The sequence below is a fragment of the Cricetulus griseus genome, chromosome 3 (assembly GCF_003668045.3).
Source record: "Cricetulus griseus strain 17A/GY chromosome 3, alternate assembly CriGri-PICRH-1.0, whole genome shotgun sequence".
Taxonomy (NCBI): Eukaryota; Metazoa; Chordata; class Mammalia; order Rodentia; family Cricetidae; genus Cricetulus; species Cricetulus griseus.
In genome coordinates, this window is record NC_048596.1 from 207,548,605 (window position 1) to 207,568,069 (window position 19,465).

Sequence of the window (19,465 nt, forward strand, 5' to 3'; positions counted from 1 at the left end):
CTCCTGCTGCTCCCTGGGCATCTCCAGTCTCTCAGAAATCTGACCTTCCTCTCCCTGATAGAGGATCCTGTTACAGAATTTATATAGAGTGTGTTGCCCATGGGTGGGGCTACCTTTATTTTAGTATCTGTAAACTTACTCTATCCTTCAATCATTTCTGATAAGAAGACATTCTCATCTTTGTTTCCTTTTGCTCCCCTATGTATTTCCTCTCCAAAATTGTATAAAAAGAATAGTATTATTAACATTTTTTTCTACTGTTCTGGACCTTGGACTCAGGACTTACGTATGCTAGGCATGCACTTTACTTCTGAGCTACATCCCCAGCCTCTAGGCCATTATCTATCTATCTATCTATCTATCTATCTATCTATCTATCGATCTATGTGTTGGTTATTTAGTTATTTGCTTATGTGAATGGTATATTGTGGTGTGTGGGTATAGTGTGTGTATGTGGGTGTATGAATATATGAGTGTACAAGATGGTATGAGTGCTTTTGAACTTAGATGTCTTCATTTGTTGCCTACAAAATTCTCTTGAGATGGGCGTCTCTCACAGAACTTGCAGCTCACTAGGATGGTAGGGTAGAAAAGGCTCAGTATTTGCTTGTCTGTGTCCGCAGTGCAGGCATATGAGGCATATGTGGGTGCTGGGGTTTCAAACTCAGGTTCTCATACTTGCATAGCAAGCACTCTTACCACTGAGTCATCTCTCCAGGTCCCTTCTATCTCTTAAACTGTTCCTCTCCATCCTTTTCTCTCTTTTTAGATTTGAATTCCATGTACCTCTTCAAACATCTTATGGGGCTTAAAAAATCATGTACTGGCCATTTTATATATTAAAAAATGTCAGTGTATTCTGAAAAGTAGAGGGAACATTCTTTCTTCCATTAGGTGGTATAAGGGGTTAATCAGTTTGATGGGGGAAAAAGTTACATTTAGAGGGGTAGGATCACAGATCATCCACCTCTCAAGACCTTCGAGGCCACAGAGCAGAAATACAAGTTTACAGCAGTCTATTTTTCAGCTCTGCCTCTGACTCAAAAAGAGAGAGATGACCAAGGTTTGTGTCTCTTGCTTGGAATGCCTTTATCAAATGTGCAGGAAGGTCTTTCTGGATGCTTTTATCCCTAGCTCGGTGTGCTGGTGACTTTGACTACATTGAACTTCTGACTTTTTGCATCTAGGACTTTTATTTTCAGGCCTCGTGTTCAGACTTTTATATATTTTTGAGTTGATTTTTGCTAGAATGGATGCTAAGGCCCAACTTCATTACTTTTGCATGTGGATATCCAGTTTTCCCAGCACCTTTTGTTGAAAAGACTGTCTTTTATCATGGGATGGTCTTAACACCCATGTCAAAAAAATGCCACATCAATAAACAGGTTTGCATCTGGCACTTTGCTCTGGCTACATGTGCTGCTATGGCTGTGTGCCTTCATGTTTTTATCACTGCAGCCTCGTAATAAATTCTGAGATCAGGAAATAGGTAATCTCCATTCCCACCCCACCCCTTTTCATTTGAGATCAGGAAATAGATAATCTTCATTTTACTCCTTTTCAAGATTGTTTAGGTTTGCTCAGCTTCCCTTGAGATTGCATATAAATTTTAAGATATAATTGTCAATCTCAAAAACAATTACCAAGATTTTTATCTTCAATCTTTTGTATGTTTATCCATGCTATGTGCAGATTATGTATGTACATGTGTGTTCGTGGCAAGGTATGGATGTGGCCATCAAAGGTCAATATCAGGTATCACTCCATATCTTCCACCTTGTTTGAGACAATGACACCTTGTTTGCTGTTTCCTATGCCTGGCTGGCTAGCCTACAAGCTTCTGTGGCATCTCCTGAGTTTGTCTCCCTTCTCAACTCATAATCACTGAGATTACAAATGTGTGTTACCACACCCAGATTTACATGGTATCTTAGTCACTGTTCTATTGCTGTGAAGATACACCATGAGCAAGGCGACTCTTATAAAAGAAAACATATGACCAGAGGCTTGTTTGCAGTTTTAGAGGTTTAGTATATCGTCATCATTACAGGGAGCATAGCAGCCTGAGAAGGAGCTAGAGCAGTAACTGAGGGCTACATTTTGATCCATAGGCAGAGAGGGACTCTGGGCTTGCCATGGGCTTTTGAAACCTCAAAGCATACTTCCTTCAACAAGGCCACACCTCCTAATCCTTTTAATCCTTTCAAATAGTGCTACTCTCTGGTAACTAAGCATTCAAATATATGAGCCTATGGGGGTCATCTTTATTCAAACCACCACACATGAGTTCTGAGAAGTTGACCTCAGGTCCTGACTATTGTGTGGCAAGCACTGTACCCACTGCCCAGGCAGTGTATTAGGATTTTGATGGTGTTATACTGAGTGTGTGTGTATATTGTGTGTAATTGACATGTTAACATGTTAAGTCTTCTAGGCCACAAACACAGGACTTAACTTGATTTCTTCTACGAAGTTTTATTCTTTTTGATATTGTCATAAACAGAAATGTTTTCCTGATTTTCATGTGAAGTAGTTGACTACTCCTGTTAATGAATTCTCCTACTGCATGGACTGGCAGCTGACAGCTGTAATGCTTCTTTGCCCTGTCACTTGGCTCAGTCAGTTGTCAGTCTAGCAGCTCTTCATTGGTCCTCAGCTCTGTGGGTGAGATCTTGTCTCCTTCCCTCTAATCTGGGTACTTTCGATTTGCTTTCTTACCTCGTTGTTATGAGTATGTCTGTGCTCTGTTGGATGGGACTGATGAAAGCGGGTATCCTGATGAGAGTGGGTATCCGTTTCTTGTTCCTGACCTGGGGGAAGTGTCTCATCTTTGATAAATGTGAACTTCAGGGTTCTTCATAGAGGACTTTTCTTAGTTTGGGATAGTTTCTTCTCTATCTAGTCTACCTAGACTCTGGCTCTGTTAGTCGTGTAAGAGCATTGACTTTGACAGATGCTTTTATTATTTCTTTTGGCATCAGTTGGGAGGTGATGTGTGCATTTATTGTGTTTGTGTTTATTGATAGATTTTACATCTATCAATAAATAGATGTAGATTTTTTTCCTTTGTTTAACCATCCTCTTGTTCTAGGAATAAATCTCACTTTGTTGTGATGTTCCACTTTTTACACACTGTTTGATTTGGTGTGCTAGAACTTCATTGCCAAATTTTACATCTGTATTCATAAGAGATGCTGGCCTGTCAGATGGGATTGTTTGTATTTTAGAATTTTGGCTCTGCTACTATAGTGCCAACCTTATACAGTGATCTTAGTAATATTCCTTCCCTCCTAATCCTTTGAAAGAATTTAAGAAGAGTTAAATTCTTTATTCTTAAATTCTTGATTCTTTAATCATCTTACATAGCTCACCCACAAAGCCATATGTCTTTGTACTCTTCTCTTTGGGACACTTTTAAAATGCTCTTCCAGTCTTCTCAACCATTATTTATTCAGTCTTTTGTCAAGATAAGTCTTGCTCAGTTGTGTCTGCCTGGGAATTTGTACATTTTTTGAATAAGTATGCTATGTTCCATTTGTCGGCATGTAATTGCTCATCATAGTCTCTGCTAATCCTTTTTATTTCTATAAAATTGTCTCAATATCCCTTCATTCATTACTGATTTTACTCATCAATCTAACTCATGATTTTTCTTAGTCAAACTCATGGATTTTTAATTTATTAATCTTTTTAGTAGCTTGCTCTTGATTTCATTGTTCTCTAACTTTATATTTTCCTTGTGATGTGTTCTTTATTATTTACAATGCATTGTTAATTTCTACATAATTACGAATTTTCCAGTTTCTTTCAGCAGTAGATTTCTTCATTTATTCCACATTGTTTAAAAAGATCCTTCATATGGATTCAAGCTTTAAACATTTTAAAGACATGCTTAGTATCCTAATGTGGCCTATTTGAAGAACATGTACTGTGCACTTGGGACATGCATGTATACTGCTTCTGTGTGCAGTGCTTGCTGTGCCACTGACACAAATTCAAGTCCTGTTTTCTTTTTTGTGGTCATTTTGGTTCTGCCCATGATTAAAAGTGCAATGTTGACATTCTCTACTGTTGCTATCTGGAGGTGCTTTTTCTCTCTTCAGGTCAGTCAATATTTGCTTCCTAGATGTCAGACTTCTGGTATTTACTGAATACAAGCTTCTCTTTGTTACATATTAGTAAATTGATCCTTTAGCCTGTCAGAAATATATGTATTCTTATGTGTATTGGTGTTTTACTTCCATGTATGTCTGTGTACCATATGCACTGGCATATGGAGGCCAGAGAGGGTATCCTTGGAACTGCAGTTACAGATGGTTGTCAAACCACCATGTGGGTCCTGGGAATCAAACCTGGTTCCTCTGGAATACCATCCCTTCAGTCCCATATTCTTTTTGTCTTTCACAACAATTTTGGCTTGTTATCTATTAATGAATCTACTCTTCTTTCTCTTGTTTACTATTTTCATAAATATCTTTTTCTAGCCTTTTGTTTTCAATTTGTGCATGCCCTTACATCCCAAATGGATGTCTTGTATGCAGCATATTGCAGGAGTGTGGATTATTTTGTTACTCTATTTTGGCATTCTTGATTGGGAGTTAATTCTATTTAATGTCATTACTGACAGGAAAACACTTATTTTTGTTATTTTGTTGCTTTTCTCTCTGTGTTTTATAGCTTTTCAACTCCTGTTTCCTAATTACCTCTGTTCTTTGTGTTTAGTTGACTATTCATAATGACATATTTTGATGAGTCTCTCATTTGTCTTGTACATATTTTATATTTTTGTGGTCACCATGGAAATTGCATATCCTACTTTAAAGCTGTGACAATCTGTGTTAACTTGATAGTATCTTAATTTCTATGACATGCCTTCTCACAAAATTTATGTCACTGGTGTTACAAATATCCAGGAGTGCACGTTGACAATAAAATTTTCTGACAATAAAGTTTTCAAATCTTGTAAAAAAATAAAAGAAGTAGCACAAAAAATGCTAAAAGAATTATGTTTCTTTTCTTGTCCTTTACTGTAGAACTTGATATTTTCATGTGTCTAGAATTCTTACATCTGTAGTTTCTCTTACATGGCAGGTCTACTGCTAATTGTCATTGTTTTTGTAATATTAAATTTTGGCCTTTTGTGGGACTATTTGCCATATATAGAAGTTTTGGCTGACAGGTTTACCCTTTATTGTGTTAAATGTATCACCCTTGTCATTTTACTGGGGGCTTCTGTAAAGACATTCATATTGAGGTCACTTTTATGTAACTCACTGATTTTCTTTCCCTTGCCACATTTGGAAACTCTTTATCTTGGAACAGTTTGAGTATTCTATGTCTTGTTAATGCTTCTTTGACTTTGATGTTTGTATATTTTATCTCATATTTGGAATATTTCAGCTAAGAATTCTTCAGATAGTGTCACTTTCCTACATTCATTATTTTTTTCTAGGACACAGTTTTTTCAAGTGAGCTACAATGGGGCTCCATAGCCAAATCAGGGTCTCTGGTGGCAGAAGTCACAGAGTCAAAATGGGAAGAACACAGAAATCACAGGGACCATGTTTCACAGGCATCCCAGGGCAAATGGAAATGACAAACTATGTATGCCCACGAGAAGCTGGAGTGAGACTCTTGGAAGTTCAGACATTATAAATCAAAGTGTGTCTATATGTCCTGATTCTTCCACTCGGTCTGTTAAGCTTATGTTACACTCCTCTAGTGAATTTTTCCATTCAGACATCATATTTTTGGTTCAGAATTTCTGTTTGGTTCCTTTCATAGGAAGAACTTTTATTTCCTTGCTGACATTTTCTAACAGTTTTCCTCTAGTTATTTTTACTTTAGGTATACTTGAGTTTGAAAACCTTGGCCTAGTCTGATGCATTTATTTCTTTAGAATTGATTTCTAGACATTTATTGTGTTCTTTTGGCTGGTTTATGCCTTCCTATTTCTTTGTATATTGTCATATATTTTTAATTGAATATTTGCAAGACAGGAACCCCTAAAAGTATTTATAGACTGAATTGGACAATATGTACTACATTACCAACTAGTAGAAACCTGGGATTGCCCAGAGTGAAAATGTCAAGCTTTTTGGGTCTTCTGTGGACATACATTTGATCCAAACCACTGTACATATATTTATCACATATAATTAACTGTTTTTAAATGTCTGAATTTTCTGAAGAGCCTATTTCCAACTTCTTCTTGTAGTCATGCATGTTTTATTGTCTCCATTTGCCTATATAGTCTTACCATGAGACATCTGTGAAACTGAGGTCCCAGAAAATTTCCATGCATCCCTTATCTCCTTTGTGGCCTCTACCTTCTGAGATTCTGGCTTGGCCACAGTGCTCTGCTAGAGCTCTGAGTCAAATGAGGGAGAAATCCCTTAGACAGCCTACAGCCAGAATGTTGAAAACTATTTCCATGCTGCCCCTTGCAGCTTCCTAGGAATTGGACTGTGGTCTCCTGATGGCACATGCTACACCAGGGAAATGGTAGAGCAAGGGGGTATATTTTGAAAGAAGCTTTCTATTGGTTTGTCAATTGCTTGTTTGCTGTAGATTTCCGAACTAGTTTCCAGAGCTCCGACAGACTTGTTTAACCACTCTGTGCAGGTATTTACTGTTTCATGTGATCTTGTATCTTCCTAGTCTACCCTCTTGATGGTTTGTCCATATTTCCTGGTAACAACTGAGCCTTAATATTAATGATGTTTCCAAGGGAGGGTTCATTGTGTTCTGCATCTTTCAAGGTTCTTTGTCTTGCCACAGTTGGCCTATGATGTGTTTAAATTTAGATCTCCTTGAGTCTATCTTACATGACATTTGTTGATTTACTTGGATGCATAGATGAAAGGTTTTAACATAACTTAGATATGCTTGAGAATTATATTTCAAACATTCCATCTGCCCTTTTGTTTCTAGAACTGTCACATGTAAATGCTGAAGTACTTGATAGTATACCAGGTCTCTGAAATTCTGCCCAATCCTCTTTGTTCCTTTTCTCTGGCTCTTTAGATCTGACAATCTGTTTATTGAGTGCCTCTTCTTCTTGCTCAGTTAAGCCTTTCCTTTTTCTTTCAATTATTAAATTTTCACCACTAAATAATTTCAGTTATTAAAAACTGAGAGTTTTAAATTCTCCCTTAAAATTTAAATCTTTTTTATTGATACTCTCTCCTTCCTTGGAGAATTGTCAAACTTTAATTGTTTGGGTAAGGTTTTCTTTAGAAAAATTGAGTTGATTTAAGGTCTTTCTATAGTAGGTCTCACATTTTACAGGCTTCCTTAGAGTCAGATTCTCCTAACTGCTGTTTTCCTTGGGGTATGCTCTCTACTTTATTTAGATCATGTAGGTCATGACCCTTTTGGGATCACATATCAGATATTTACATTAAAATTCACAGCAGTAGCAAAATTACTGCTATGAAGTAGCAATGAAATAATTTTATAGTTGGGGTCCCCACACCATGAGGAACTGTATTAAAGGATCACAGTGTTAGGGAGTTTGAGATGTTAGGGAGTTCTAGATGTCTCATAATTTTGACTGAAAACACTTTAAATAAATGATTTGAAGACTCTGAAAATCAAATTCATCTCTTTTTAGAGATTTTTGTTGTCCTTTCTGCCTGTATGTGAGTGTGAGTGTGTGTGTGTGTGTGTGTGTGTGAGAGAGAGAGAGAGAGAGAGTGTGTGTGTGTGTGTGTGTGTGTGTGAGAGAGAGAGAGAGAGAGAGAGAGAGAGAGAGAGAGAGAGAGAGTCTCATTTTACTAGTTCTGTGACAATGTGTGGTCCCTCAGGTCTCTGGCTGGCCTATATATGATACACTAATTCATTAATTTATTTGTAGAGCTCCTTCTCAGTGGCCTTGCACATTTGTATCTCATACCCTTTGACAACAGCCACTGTGGCACACTATGTCACACACTCAGCATTACATTTCACTTCTGTCTGCATACGGCCTCAGGATCAGCTAAGATGAAAATGGAGGTTTGTGTGGTATCTTCCTCTCTCTGGGATGGTGCTGGAACCTTGCCAAGCCATTTATGAATGTCTCATTTCCAAGACCTTTCTAGTATTTTCTCCAGGTTCTTGTTTGCTTCTGTGTATTTTGCCAGCTTCCTTCTGGGTCAAGTCATCGTCCATCTCTTAGAATAGATCTCAAGGTCTCTTCTGTCCTTCTGTGGTTGCTAGGCTGCATGTTTCCCTTGACAACATGGTTGAAAGGATGCTGAGGGTCCAGTACAGGAGCTTGAAGCAGGACAATTTAGAATGCTGCAAAAATCAACTATTCTTGCTGAAAGTTCTTGAGTAAGGGCTCCTTGTTACAATCCTTCCATTAAGTTTGAGAAAGTTATTTTTTGGGAAAAAAACATGATTTTTCTAATTTTTATTTAATGGCACAACATAATGTTTTCATTGGCCAGCCTTTGTTCACTTTTTTTTGTTGGTGATCTTGATGTGGCTTTATTCAGAAGGCTTTATGGTAGTGTTCCAGGTGTGTGTCTTATGTATTTGTTTTTCAGCTAAACAGAGGCAACTGAGTTCATTATTTTGACACTGGTGTTGCAACATTGGAAGTAGTAACAGTAACTTTGCTAATTATCCAGAGAGATGATTCATTATTCTTGGTACACAGTAAAATAACTTTCACAGATTTAAAAATAATATATCTTTATCAATGAGATTGAGAGCTAGACACTTGAGTTTTTAAATCACTCCAGATGATTTTGTACACAACTGGGACTGAGGAATAGTTAGTTTTGAATCTCACAATACAAAACATAGTATCAGATATTCCTGAGATCTTTGATTCAACAAGGATTATATGAATAAAAATGGCCTCCATTGTGTAAACATACATAAAATTATTGACTAATAACACTTAGAGGTGTGTGTTTGTAAGTTCCTCTTCAGGTTTTAAACCAGCTCTGAATATGTAATAAAGGCATGTTGCCATTTGCATTGTTGCTTTGAAAACATTTATAAGAGTTAATAGATACAATTAAGTTAGTTTCAAGTTTTTTATTAGTTATTTTGATCATGCAAGCTATTGGTAACAAACATACTCTAAAAATAACACCAAAATAACTCAACACCTATAATCATATATTAAGTACCTTGTTGTATTCTCTTCCTCATTCTCCCTTTCTCTTTTACACACACACACATACACCCCTTAACAATCTTCAACTTCACAGATGAAGACATTATAGTTTAGAGAGAAGTAGCTTGCTCAATGTCATGTGGTTAGTGAAGATGGACCTAAAAGGTATTCCAAATGGTCAACCCAGTATGCATAAACCTCCCATGCCCATACATTGTGATCAAATTGGCTTTGGATACAACTTGGGTATCTTAGTCTATTTCTGCTGCTGAACTTTGCCTGACAGAAATCAAAACAATAAATATTTGTTTTCTATGGTTCAGGGCAGTCAAGGTCAAGGCACTGACACCATATCTGGAAAGGGTTGCTCTCTGTTTCCGAGAGGTGCACATGGCAACATTCAGAAGGGCAAGGCCTTTCTAATAGGACTTAATCCCGTTCTGTGGAGCTCTGCCCTCATGACATAATCATCCCTAACTGTACTCTTAACTACTGTCACATTGGCGATCAAGTTTTAGATGCATGTTAGAACCCAAATAACATTGGGCTGAGGAAATTTTAACAGTTCCCAGAGTGATGCTAATATGCCATAAAGCTTGAGAATCATTGTTTTGTTTTGTTAAAAAAAAGAAATGGCAACTATATTTTTGCCTCTCCAAGGAATTTGCTAAAACAAGAATCATTGAATACATTGCTTACATTAAAAGATTCAGACACCTCCCTTAGTTTTTCTAAGTTCTATACAAAAATAAACTCAACAAGGTGAAATCTACATCTAAAAGCTTGTATCAATTATGTGGAAACTATTCAACTTAATTAATACCATAAAGGGTGGTTAAAATCCCTTAAGTGCAAGATAAGAGTGTTGTGAATATGTGGTAATTCATGAAAGGCAAAGAGGGATTTCAGCTGGCTTCAAAATGAAACACAAACACAGCAACCTGACTGCTGGAATTGCTCATACAGTTACTCAGTCCACAGCAGAAGTCCCACATCTAGATTGCAGAAGATAAGAGTCCCAGCCTGCTCTTCTGGCTGGGCCACATCTGGGAATCCATGTAAAACTCTGGGTGTGTTTTAAGAGGAACTTTGATAATTGGGAAAGGAGACCTACGAAAACCATTTAATATGGGAATTGTTTAAAGAGACACAAATACAAAGGAGATGGGACAGCTGGCTTCATACATTGGGAAAGCATCCACACAGATGAAGGTTTGATGTGTCTTACACGAGTCATGTGTTTAATAGACTCTTTTTGTGGCAAATGGGTATGTGGACCACATACTTGTAAAAAGTGTGACACAAGAGGCAAAGCTTGGACAACTCTCTGTAAGATGAAGGCTCCCTTTTGGGGGTTCTGTATTTCATGGAGGCAATTCTTTCTTCTGTAATTGTCATTTGTAGTGTTCTTAGCCTGGTTCATGCAACTCACTGTTTAGAAGCATGTGAACTTAAACAGGAATTCACTTTGCTTTCTAAATCTGTGTTATGAAATATGCGGGTGGTTTGAAGTTTTAAATATACAGTAACATTAAAATATACACAAACGTGCATATATAAACTACATGTAAATATATGTACATTGAGTTTATAAGACACATATATTTTAAGATGTGCGTTTGTTTAGTACCTTTCCAATACATCACTGGTGGAGAATGTTGTGTCATTAACTCTGAAAGTGTCTGGTATACAACAGCACCTCACAGTTTAGACCTCCTCATTAATGCAATATTCACCCAAAGGAGAGTCAGCACAGAACACCCTTCAGTGGGAAAAGAAATAAACAAAACTACTTTCTGTAATGTTTAAGCAGATTGTCCTGAATTAGGTTAAGGAGTTAGGGGACAATTACAACTATTAATTTACACTATTTTTCTTGAGAGACAGATTAAAACTCCCTTCACAGTAAATCTGGATTATAAAGCTTGCCTCATATCTTCTCCTGAATTTAATTCCCACTGCCTTCAGTTCATGAGGGAAAGGATGGTAGATGACACTCTGGTTTTCTGAAAACCTGCATTTGAAAGTGTAAGGAAATTTGAATTTAAGAGTAATTCTTTTAGGCTGGGGGATTTGTTAACCACTGGGATAGAACAAGGGTCTTATTGTGACAGCCCTCTACAAATAATGCTCTGTTCTCCGGTACACATGGGTTCTACAGAGATTTTTAAAAGGTTTAAGTCACCGACTACACTTTTAGGGTGAGATGTGCCTGCTGAGTTTTGGATTCTCTGGCATGCTATTCAAATTCGAATGGAGGGGTTTTGGAAGTTTTATATGCAATGTGCTATTTTAAAATAATTTTCAAATACTATGTTACACACCATACAACCTCTTTTTATAGCTTGCCTGATTCAAAATTTTTGTCTTAAGTCATATTCTCCTGGCCTTGTGAGTGCTTTAAAATCATATAACGGGTATGTCACATCTGCGGAAAACTGCCTGCTCCTTTTGCTGGAGGTAAGAGAAAGATTCTCATACCCGTGCGTGAAGCCCTCTACAGAAGCGTGAAGCTTTCTGCTCTATGCATTCACCAGTAAATAAGAGCTTAATAATTTCCTACTGGCTAAATTCTAACAAAATGTCAGTATTTTGCTATCTTTACATTTTCATCTCATTTGTGGATTCTGTTGGATCTTGTTTAATCTGGACTTGACACCTTTCCTACTTCTTTGACAGCTCCACCTCTAACAGTATCTTGAGGTGATTTCCCTTGTGTCTGCCACTAGCTGCTTTTGTTTGGCCAAAGAACTCCACATCCTTTGAAGTTAAGAATCCCCTAAACTGTGAGGGGTCTTCTGTGTGTCTTAAGCCAGAGTTAAAGTAATGAGTACAGTCATGAGTGCTTAGGGTAGAGTGAAAAACATACTGGGTTTTTGCATCTAAGCAGATTTGTTGCTGCCTATTCCTCATGAATTTTGAACCCCATCCATGCTAAGCCCCCTTAGGCTATTTGTTGTATTCTCTTCCTCATTCTCCTTTGATTTGTCAGAATCAAAGGAAATACGTGTGCATGGAAATCCTTTGTAAACCGCAAACAATTAGGCAGTCATTGTTTTTATTATCCTTATTACTAAGGGTTTTCCCATTACAGATGAGTGTGTCTGAGTCGTGCAGAACAGGACTGCACCGTGGTGAAACTGGCGTGGAGCAGTTCCTAGGATATGTGAGAAGGTGGAAAATGCAGTGGCTTTGCCCAGCCCTTCAGCATTAGTGCAAGACAGCTTTGGCAGAGTTACTGTCTTTTCCACCCTCAAATATACTGTCTCCCCTTCCAGAGAGACTTCATGAGGCAAGAGGTCACATGTTTAAAATCTTTAAATCTGAAAAGAGAAGAAAGAAGTCTCACCTTCAATACAAATAATCAAGTCTTCAGGAGTCAGGGGAACTCAAGGCTGACATTTTATTGTCCTGGGGTCTGCAAATTGCCTAAGACCTGGGTGGGCCAGGGCATGTGTCTCAGCTGAGACTTTGGCTCCCTGTGTCTCATACCATCCACCTTAGGAAGTTCTTGGATCAGAGACAGATGTGATCATTTTGTCATTTTTGCCAATACAACCCCAGCGCCCCAGCTGATGCAGAACTGGGAAGCTGGTAGGTCCAGGAGGCTGGCTTCAGAGGAATATGGCTGATTCCCAATTGGACTCCTTAGCCTGAATTTACCAATTTAAACTCCAGCCTAGAGATTCACAGTCTTTCTTTGTGATGTTTGTGACTATGGGCATCTATGTATCCATCAATTATCTAGCCCTCTAGATACCCGTTGAATTATTATTTTTTGGCAGCACTTGAGATTGAACTTTGGCCCTTTGCACATGCTAGACAAGAGCTCTACCACTGAGCCTCATCTCCAGTCCAGTGCTGAAGTATTTGGAAGTTGTACTTCTCTCAATCTTTAAAAGAAAATCCATCAAACATTTATTGAATGTCAGCTGAGTGATTGACAGAAACCTATTTCCCAAGGAAGACTCTGCAAAAATGAATGGATTCTCTGTTCCCTTTTCTCTTTGTTTGATTTTTTTTTAATTCTTCCCAAAACAGGGTCTCACTATATCACTCATTCTGGCCTTATTCTCAGGCTCCTTATCCTTTGCCACCCAAATACTAGGATTAGACATGTTTTGCCCTACTTATCTGGGTATCTCTGGTCTTAGAAAGAGAGATGCAAGAAAAATCACTGCAACATAATGAGCGCCAGGCTGCAGACACTTCTGCTGCAAATGTCAAATCATGTATGGGATTTTTTTAGGGTCATCAGACTCAGCAGCTCCACATCAGCATAAGGACCAGACTCCCCCGCCCTCTTTTTATTCTGCCTTTCTTGGTGTGGTCAGTTATAATAATACCTATGTAAGTAGTAGGAAAAAACTTTCCAAGAGACTCAACTGACATCATCTCATAGCTCACTGGTGATGCTTGGACCCTTAAACAAATAATGGGTGAGTGTCCTGGACATCTTGACAGGCTTGGGCCAGTCTAGAGTCACCCTCGGATTATAGAGGCTCCTCTCCCAGTGCTGTGTGGGTAGCTAGGGTAAATGACTTTTGAATGGTGTGTGTGTGTGTGTGTGTGTGTGTGTGTGTGTGTGTGTGTGTGTGTGTGTGTGTGTTCTTTGATGGAAAGGAGATATAATCTTGCATGAAGGTGCCTCAAAACAAAAAATTCAGAACCCCTATACAATTCATAAATCTAACTCTGGGCTTACATTTATATCCAGAGGAAATATAGTCAGGATACCAAACACATGCCTGTATATGCCCATTTATTACAGTATCATTCTATTAGCTAAGATATGACACTGATATGAGTGTCCATTAACAGATGGATAGGTGGTATTTACACACAATGGAATATTATTTAGTCATAAAGAAGAATGAAGCTTGTCATTTGCACCAGAATGAATGAACCTGAAAGACGTTGTATCAAGAAGTAAGCCAGTAACAGAAATATCCAATATTCTCTTATATACAGATGACAGAAAATGTCAACTCAAACATAGAAAGAACAAGTCCAGTTAGTTTTGAAGAGTCGTGTGTGTGTGTGAATAGAGAGAGGCTGGACTTGATGGGTCTGCGCTATACGCATGTTTTATTACATCACTCTTATGTGTTATTGTGCACAGTTAACATGCCTACCAGTGCATAAAAACACAATGTAAAACTAATCCAGTCCATTTGTCAACGTCTGCCTTGTCTTTCTTTACATTTGACATGTGTTCTCATAGTAGACTCCTCCCAAGGCCTCTAGGAAGCTTCACATTTACAGCATTTTATGCTTTGGAAAGCAGCTTGACTGTTAGAACCCATTTGATTGTCTCAGCTGTGTTATCCACTCTCCTTCATCAACAGTCTAATAATAATACTTTATTGCTTTGTTCTGGATGATTAAAGACTTGTGTGTGTGTATGTGTGTGAGTGTGTAAGTATGTGTTTACATCTCTATGTGTCGTATGTCTGTCTGTCTGTGCCTCTGTGTATGATGTTGCTGTAGATTGAAAGCAGAGCTTTACATACAACCAGGCAAGTCTTCTACTGCTAACTCAGGATTTTTATTTTTTAATTTAAGTCCATCATCTAGACAAAGATGTGTCTTTATATGTAGCTCATTCTGAATAAGTTGTCTCAAGTATTTTATTTCAATATATTCTTGGGTTTTACTTACTTTAGGAGACAATTCTCTCAATTTCTAGTTTAAATTCCTTTTCTACTGCTTTGCTTTTTTCTTTGAGACTCTTGTGTGTGCTGTCCTCTCTGCACATTCTTCTGCAGTTTTTGTGTTATTTTGCAGTCACATCCTCTACTTAGAGAATAAAGTCTTTATTCCTTTTTGTTTTCCTACTGGATCAGTCTGGTTTCCAAAATGAGTCTTTCCTTCCTAATTTTAGATCTTTCATTTCTATTTAAAACTCATTTTGCTTGATAATCACAGGATATAAGAACTGTTGTGAATCTAATTTTCTTTTATGGTTTTTATGATTTTCATTCAGTTCCTTTAATAATATGACTAGAGTCTAGGGTGTAGCTCAGTGATAAAATGCAAAGGTCCTGTGTTCTATCCCCAATGTTGTCAAAACATTACTAATAACAGTAAGTAAATAACAATGTTACATTACACTTACAGTTTGTTTTGCAAGTCTGGCTTCTGTGTAAGCTTATTGTCTGCAAACACATAATTTTTTTCCTCATTCCATATGGCTTTGTTATTCTTAACTCTTACTGAAAATGATTTCAGTTTTTTCCTATTGATCTTTTTTTCATTTATATCTGTAGGTAGTGTGTATGCATGTGCATACATGTGAGTACATGGGTATATGTATGCATGTGTGTGGGAGGCCTGAAGTTGATGTCATGTGTCTTTCTCAGTTGTCCTACAATTGTATTTATGGAGGAAGAATCTCACATGGAACCTATACTAATTCTACTGTCTACTAATCTAGTTAGTCAGCTGCTCTGGGATCATGTGATTCTGCCCTCACAATACTAGGGTTATAGGGTGGGGCCTCCTGTCTTTTATGTGGGTCTGGGAACCCAGCATCCTAACTCAATATTTGCAAACTGAGTGAGCCATTGAGCCATTTCCCAACTTTATGTTGCTCATTTTTAAGAGAAGTGAGATTTGCTAGTTTTTTGTTTTGTTTTGTTTTTTGAGAGAACAGCGGAATAGGATGGTGTTGAATATTTGGTAGTTATTGAATTTTTAATATAATTTACAGGTTTGATAGCATCTTAATGCTCAAAATTTTAATGAAGTGACAGTGTAGACCATAGTTGTAAATATGGTTTCTTTTGTATTACAATAAAACCTTTACTATAGAATTTATGCAAGTGGGACAACTCAAAAATGATTTTATGGGCACATTAGAAGCATGCTCCAACTATCAGAAATGGTACTTACATTTGGCATTGAGTTCTAGGTCCCCATATTGATCCTGTCTATTCCCATGGCAATGGGAGAAGGCTGCATTGCCTGCTGACTCTTGCTTGGCCTTTGTGCTTGGGTAGATCTGACTTTCTGTCCCGGTTTCACCTTCCACTAGGAGATTAGTTTGGTTTATTATGCATGTGGGCTCATGTGGGGGTCTCTGAGACCTTCATAGCTAGCAGAGTCCTGGGAGGCAAGAAGGCAGTTCAGCTCAACGCAACTCAGTAGCCAGTGTTGGGTCAAACTTTGGAAGTCTGGCTCCGAGTAGTTTATTTTAGGCACATTTAAACACATCACAATTTGGTGGAGATTATCCTGGTGATTATCAACTCAAACCCATGAGCACAACAGAGCAGAAGTAAGTCTCTCTGAGGAACAAAGTAAGGTAAATACAGATCAGATGTTACTACGTTGAAACTTTGTAAAGTCTGTAAAGGTAGGTTCTAGAAACTGACTGAGGAAAAGAAATTTATGATAAAGGTCTGAGGGAGAATTGGGTGCTGGAAAATCTCCTGCCATATAGATAGTACAAAGGTCACCAGGCCAGAAAGCACATCCTCTCCAGCCTTCTGTATTTTGGATCAAAGCATCCTTTGAAGGCACAACTGCGTGTGCTACACATTCCAGGTTCTCCTAGGGCATGTCTGGGAGCACAAAGACACCTGTGCCCCCTACAGGCTTGCAATGGGAAAGACCATGATTTGAACAAGCACAAACTGCTAGACACTGGCATGGCTAGTGAATAATGGACCATCTGCCCACCGAGAATTTAAAGTTCAAGGTAAAAGAGAAACAAAGAAGCCATTCACTACCTGTAGTGCTCTGTTCTTTGACTCAAGTGTTTTAGGAGCTGCTTAACCCCAGTTCTCAGCAGAAGCCAGTGGACTAGTGCTTGTTTCAGATATTAGAAGTGATGAGGTCAAGGCTAGGGATGAAGATCGGGCTACAAAGAATGCTTTAGTAACCATGTTTTGGAGCTTGGATTTTTCTCCTGCATCAGGTGTGGGGATGTGGAAATCAAATTGACAATTGATAAAGCTCATATGGCATCTTGTCTTTATTCAGGATATAATCTAGTTTATAAGGTTCAACATCTATAAACCAGTTCTAAATTTTTAAATCAGTTTTAAAGATCCAAACTTGAAATAATTATACCTACTGTGCAGGATCGTTATAAGGCTTAGTCGGGCTAGCTGATTTACATACAGTTCCGTAAGGTGTCTCCAAAAGACGTTAAACCCCACTATTTACATCAGTCCCTAGCATGTCTCCACCCTATCCACCTGTCCCTTGGTGTGCTATTCACTGTATTTCCCTTCCCTTTCCTATTGCCCCACCCCCTTGTGGAGGCAGGGTCCTGCAGTCCAGCCTTTCATCAGATTCACAATCCTCCTGCCTTGGCCCCATGCTGTCATTACAGGCTTGCACCACTATGCCTGCCAGGAACCATGTCGTTGCTCAGCGCACATTTGATTTCCCCACCAGATGTGCCCAACACAATGGCCACACAGTGTATGTATCAACATGCCTCATTCACAGATTCTTGATAGAAGCCTCTTTGTAACCCCAGCTCACTCTTGAGGCCTTTTCACAGTCATTCTTGGAGACGTGCAGAAAGATACAGAGTTCAGATCTTTGGATGTGTGCTCTTGGCTGAAGCTGAACAGGTCACACAGGTCACTCAGCATTTTTGTTTCAGCTCATACTGGAAACTTGGGGCCATTTGGGAGTCCATGTGGAGCCACATTTTTCATATTTTTGTGCTTTGTGTTCACTATTCCACTGTTAAACGGTCCCCAGGCATTGTACTCTGAAGTATTGCCTATGGTTCTTAAGCACAAGAAGGCTTTGATGTACTTTTCAGAGTAAATATGTGTTTGACAAGCTTCTATACATAAGTTATAGTGCTGTTGGCCATGATGTTAATGTTAATAGTTGAAAAATATATATACATACCAGCATGATGACTCAGCTGGTAAAGGCACTGCAAGGAAGTCTGACCCCTAAGTCAGATCCTCTGGAAATAGAGAACCGAATCCTGCAACTGTCCTCTGACCACTAGTGTGCTGTGGCAAGCATACCCCCAAATAAATAAGTAAGTAAATAAATAAATGTGACTGCATATAAAATAAGGGGTGCTCAAACTGAAACATAACAATAATGCTATATATTGATCAGTTGGCAAAAATATTGTTCCCAGAGCTGGTCAGAACCTAACTCTGTGTTTCCTCCAAAGAGCAGTGGTTCACTATTGTCTACTTCAATGTTTGCAGTGACTAAATAACTGCCTGCAGATATTAAAAACCAATTTATTTTGTTACCTTCTCAATAGCTCCTATGGTAAATAGTCAAGCCAATCGTATATACCTGTTGTGTAATATTCATTATTACATACATAAACATACACATATCTACATAGAATTTGAAAATACAGAAATATGATCAATTTTTCTTTTATCTTAAAATATACCTAACAGCCTTATCATTAATTTCTACCTTTCGTAAACTAGTCTAAAAGAAGGTATTTCTCTTTTGCTCAGGATGCTGGAGAAATGGTTCGTTCCTTTGTTGGTGGTTTGGAACTTGTTGTCAATTTATTGAAGTCAGATAATAAAGAAGTCCTGGCAAGTGTCTGCGCTGCCATCACCAACATAGCAAAAGACCAGGAAAACTTAGCTGTCATTACAGACCATGGAGTTGTTCCTCTGTTGTCCAAACTTGCCAACACAGTAAGTAATGCCTTGTTTTCATGGGGTACTCTCAAATCATGGTAGACTAAAAAGCAAGGAACATGAAGTCCAGAGATCTGAATTCAAGCTTCATGCCCATTGCTTATAAAGTGTGAGATTGTCTTCAACTCATCAAGATTCCCCAAGACTGATGGACTCAGATATATTTTATAAACAGAATATTAATATGCAAGGCCTTTGTTAAATAAAGGCTTTTTATTTGTTGGCAAGCAAAGCTGTGGCAAATATAAGTGCTGTTGGTTAGTGCTAACTGTCATCTTCCCTGCCACTGTCATTATTCTTAAGGTAGCTGTTCATTCCAACATTAGAAGTTGAGTTGTTCCGCTCTAGCTTAGAAGCCTGGACTGTGACAGTCCTGAGCTAAAAAGCTTCAGCAGTACTATACTATTTATTTAAAACCATGACAGCTAGAGCAGTGCCTTGAGACGATGACTTCACCATGCCCAGAGGTATCTGGGCAGAGCTGGAGTAGCAGTTGGCAGCAGCAGTACGAAACAGAAATGCAAACACTGGCAGAATAGTCACCATAGGACACCAGAATTTCTAAGAGGATCTGTCAGACCCAGAGGGTAACAAGCTCTGCGTCAAGAGAACAAGACAATGGGAAACCACATCACACTCAGTTATGCTGTTCCTATATGAGGTAATTCTAAGCAAAAGTCTGGTTTACATAAGGAAA

The 19,465-nt window shown here is 38.3% G+C and overlaps 1 protein-coding gene across 1 annotated transcript in view; it reads left to right on the plus strand.

Annotated features, from left to right (window-relative positions):
• Window positions 1–19,465, plus strand: part of Armc4 (armadillo repeat containing 4) — a 154,095-nt gene that overhangs the window by 97,197 nt on the left and 37,433 nt on the right. Inside the window, exon 18 of the mRNA XM_035441473.1 lies at window positions 18,577–18,765. Coding sequence (XP_035297364.1) covers window positions 18,577–18,765 — 189 coding nt within the window. The remainder of the gene's footprint in view (window positions 1–18,576; window positions 18,766–19,465) is intronic.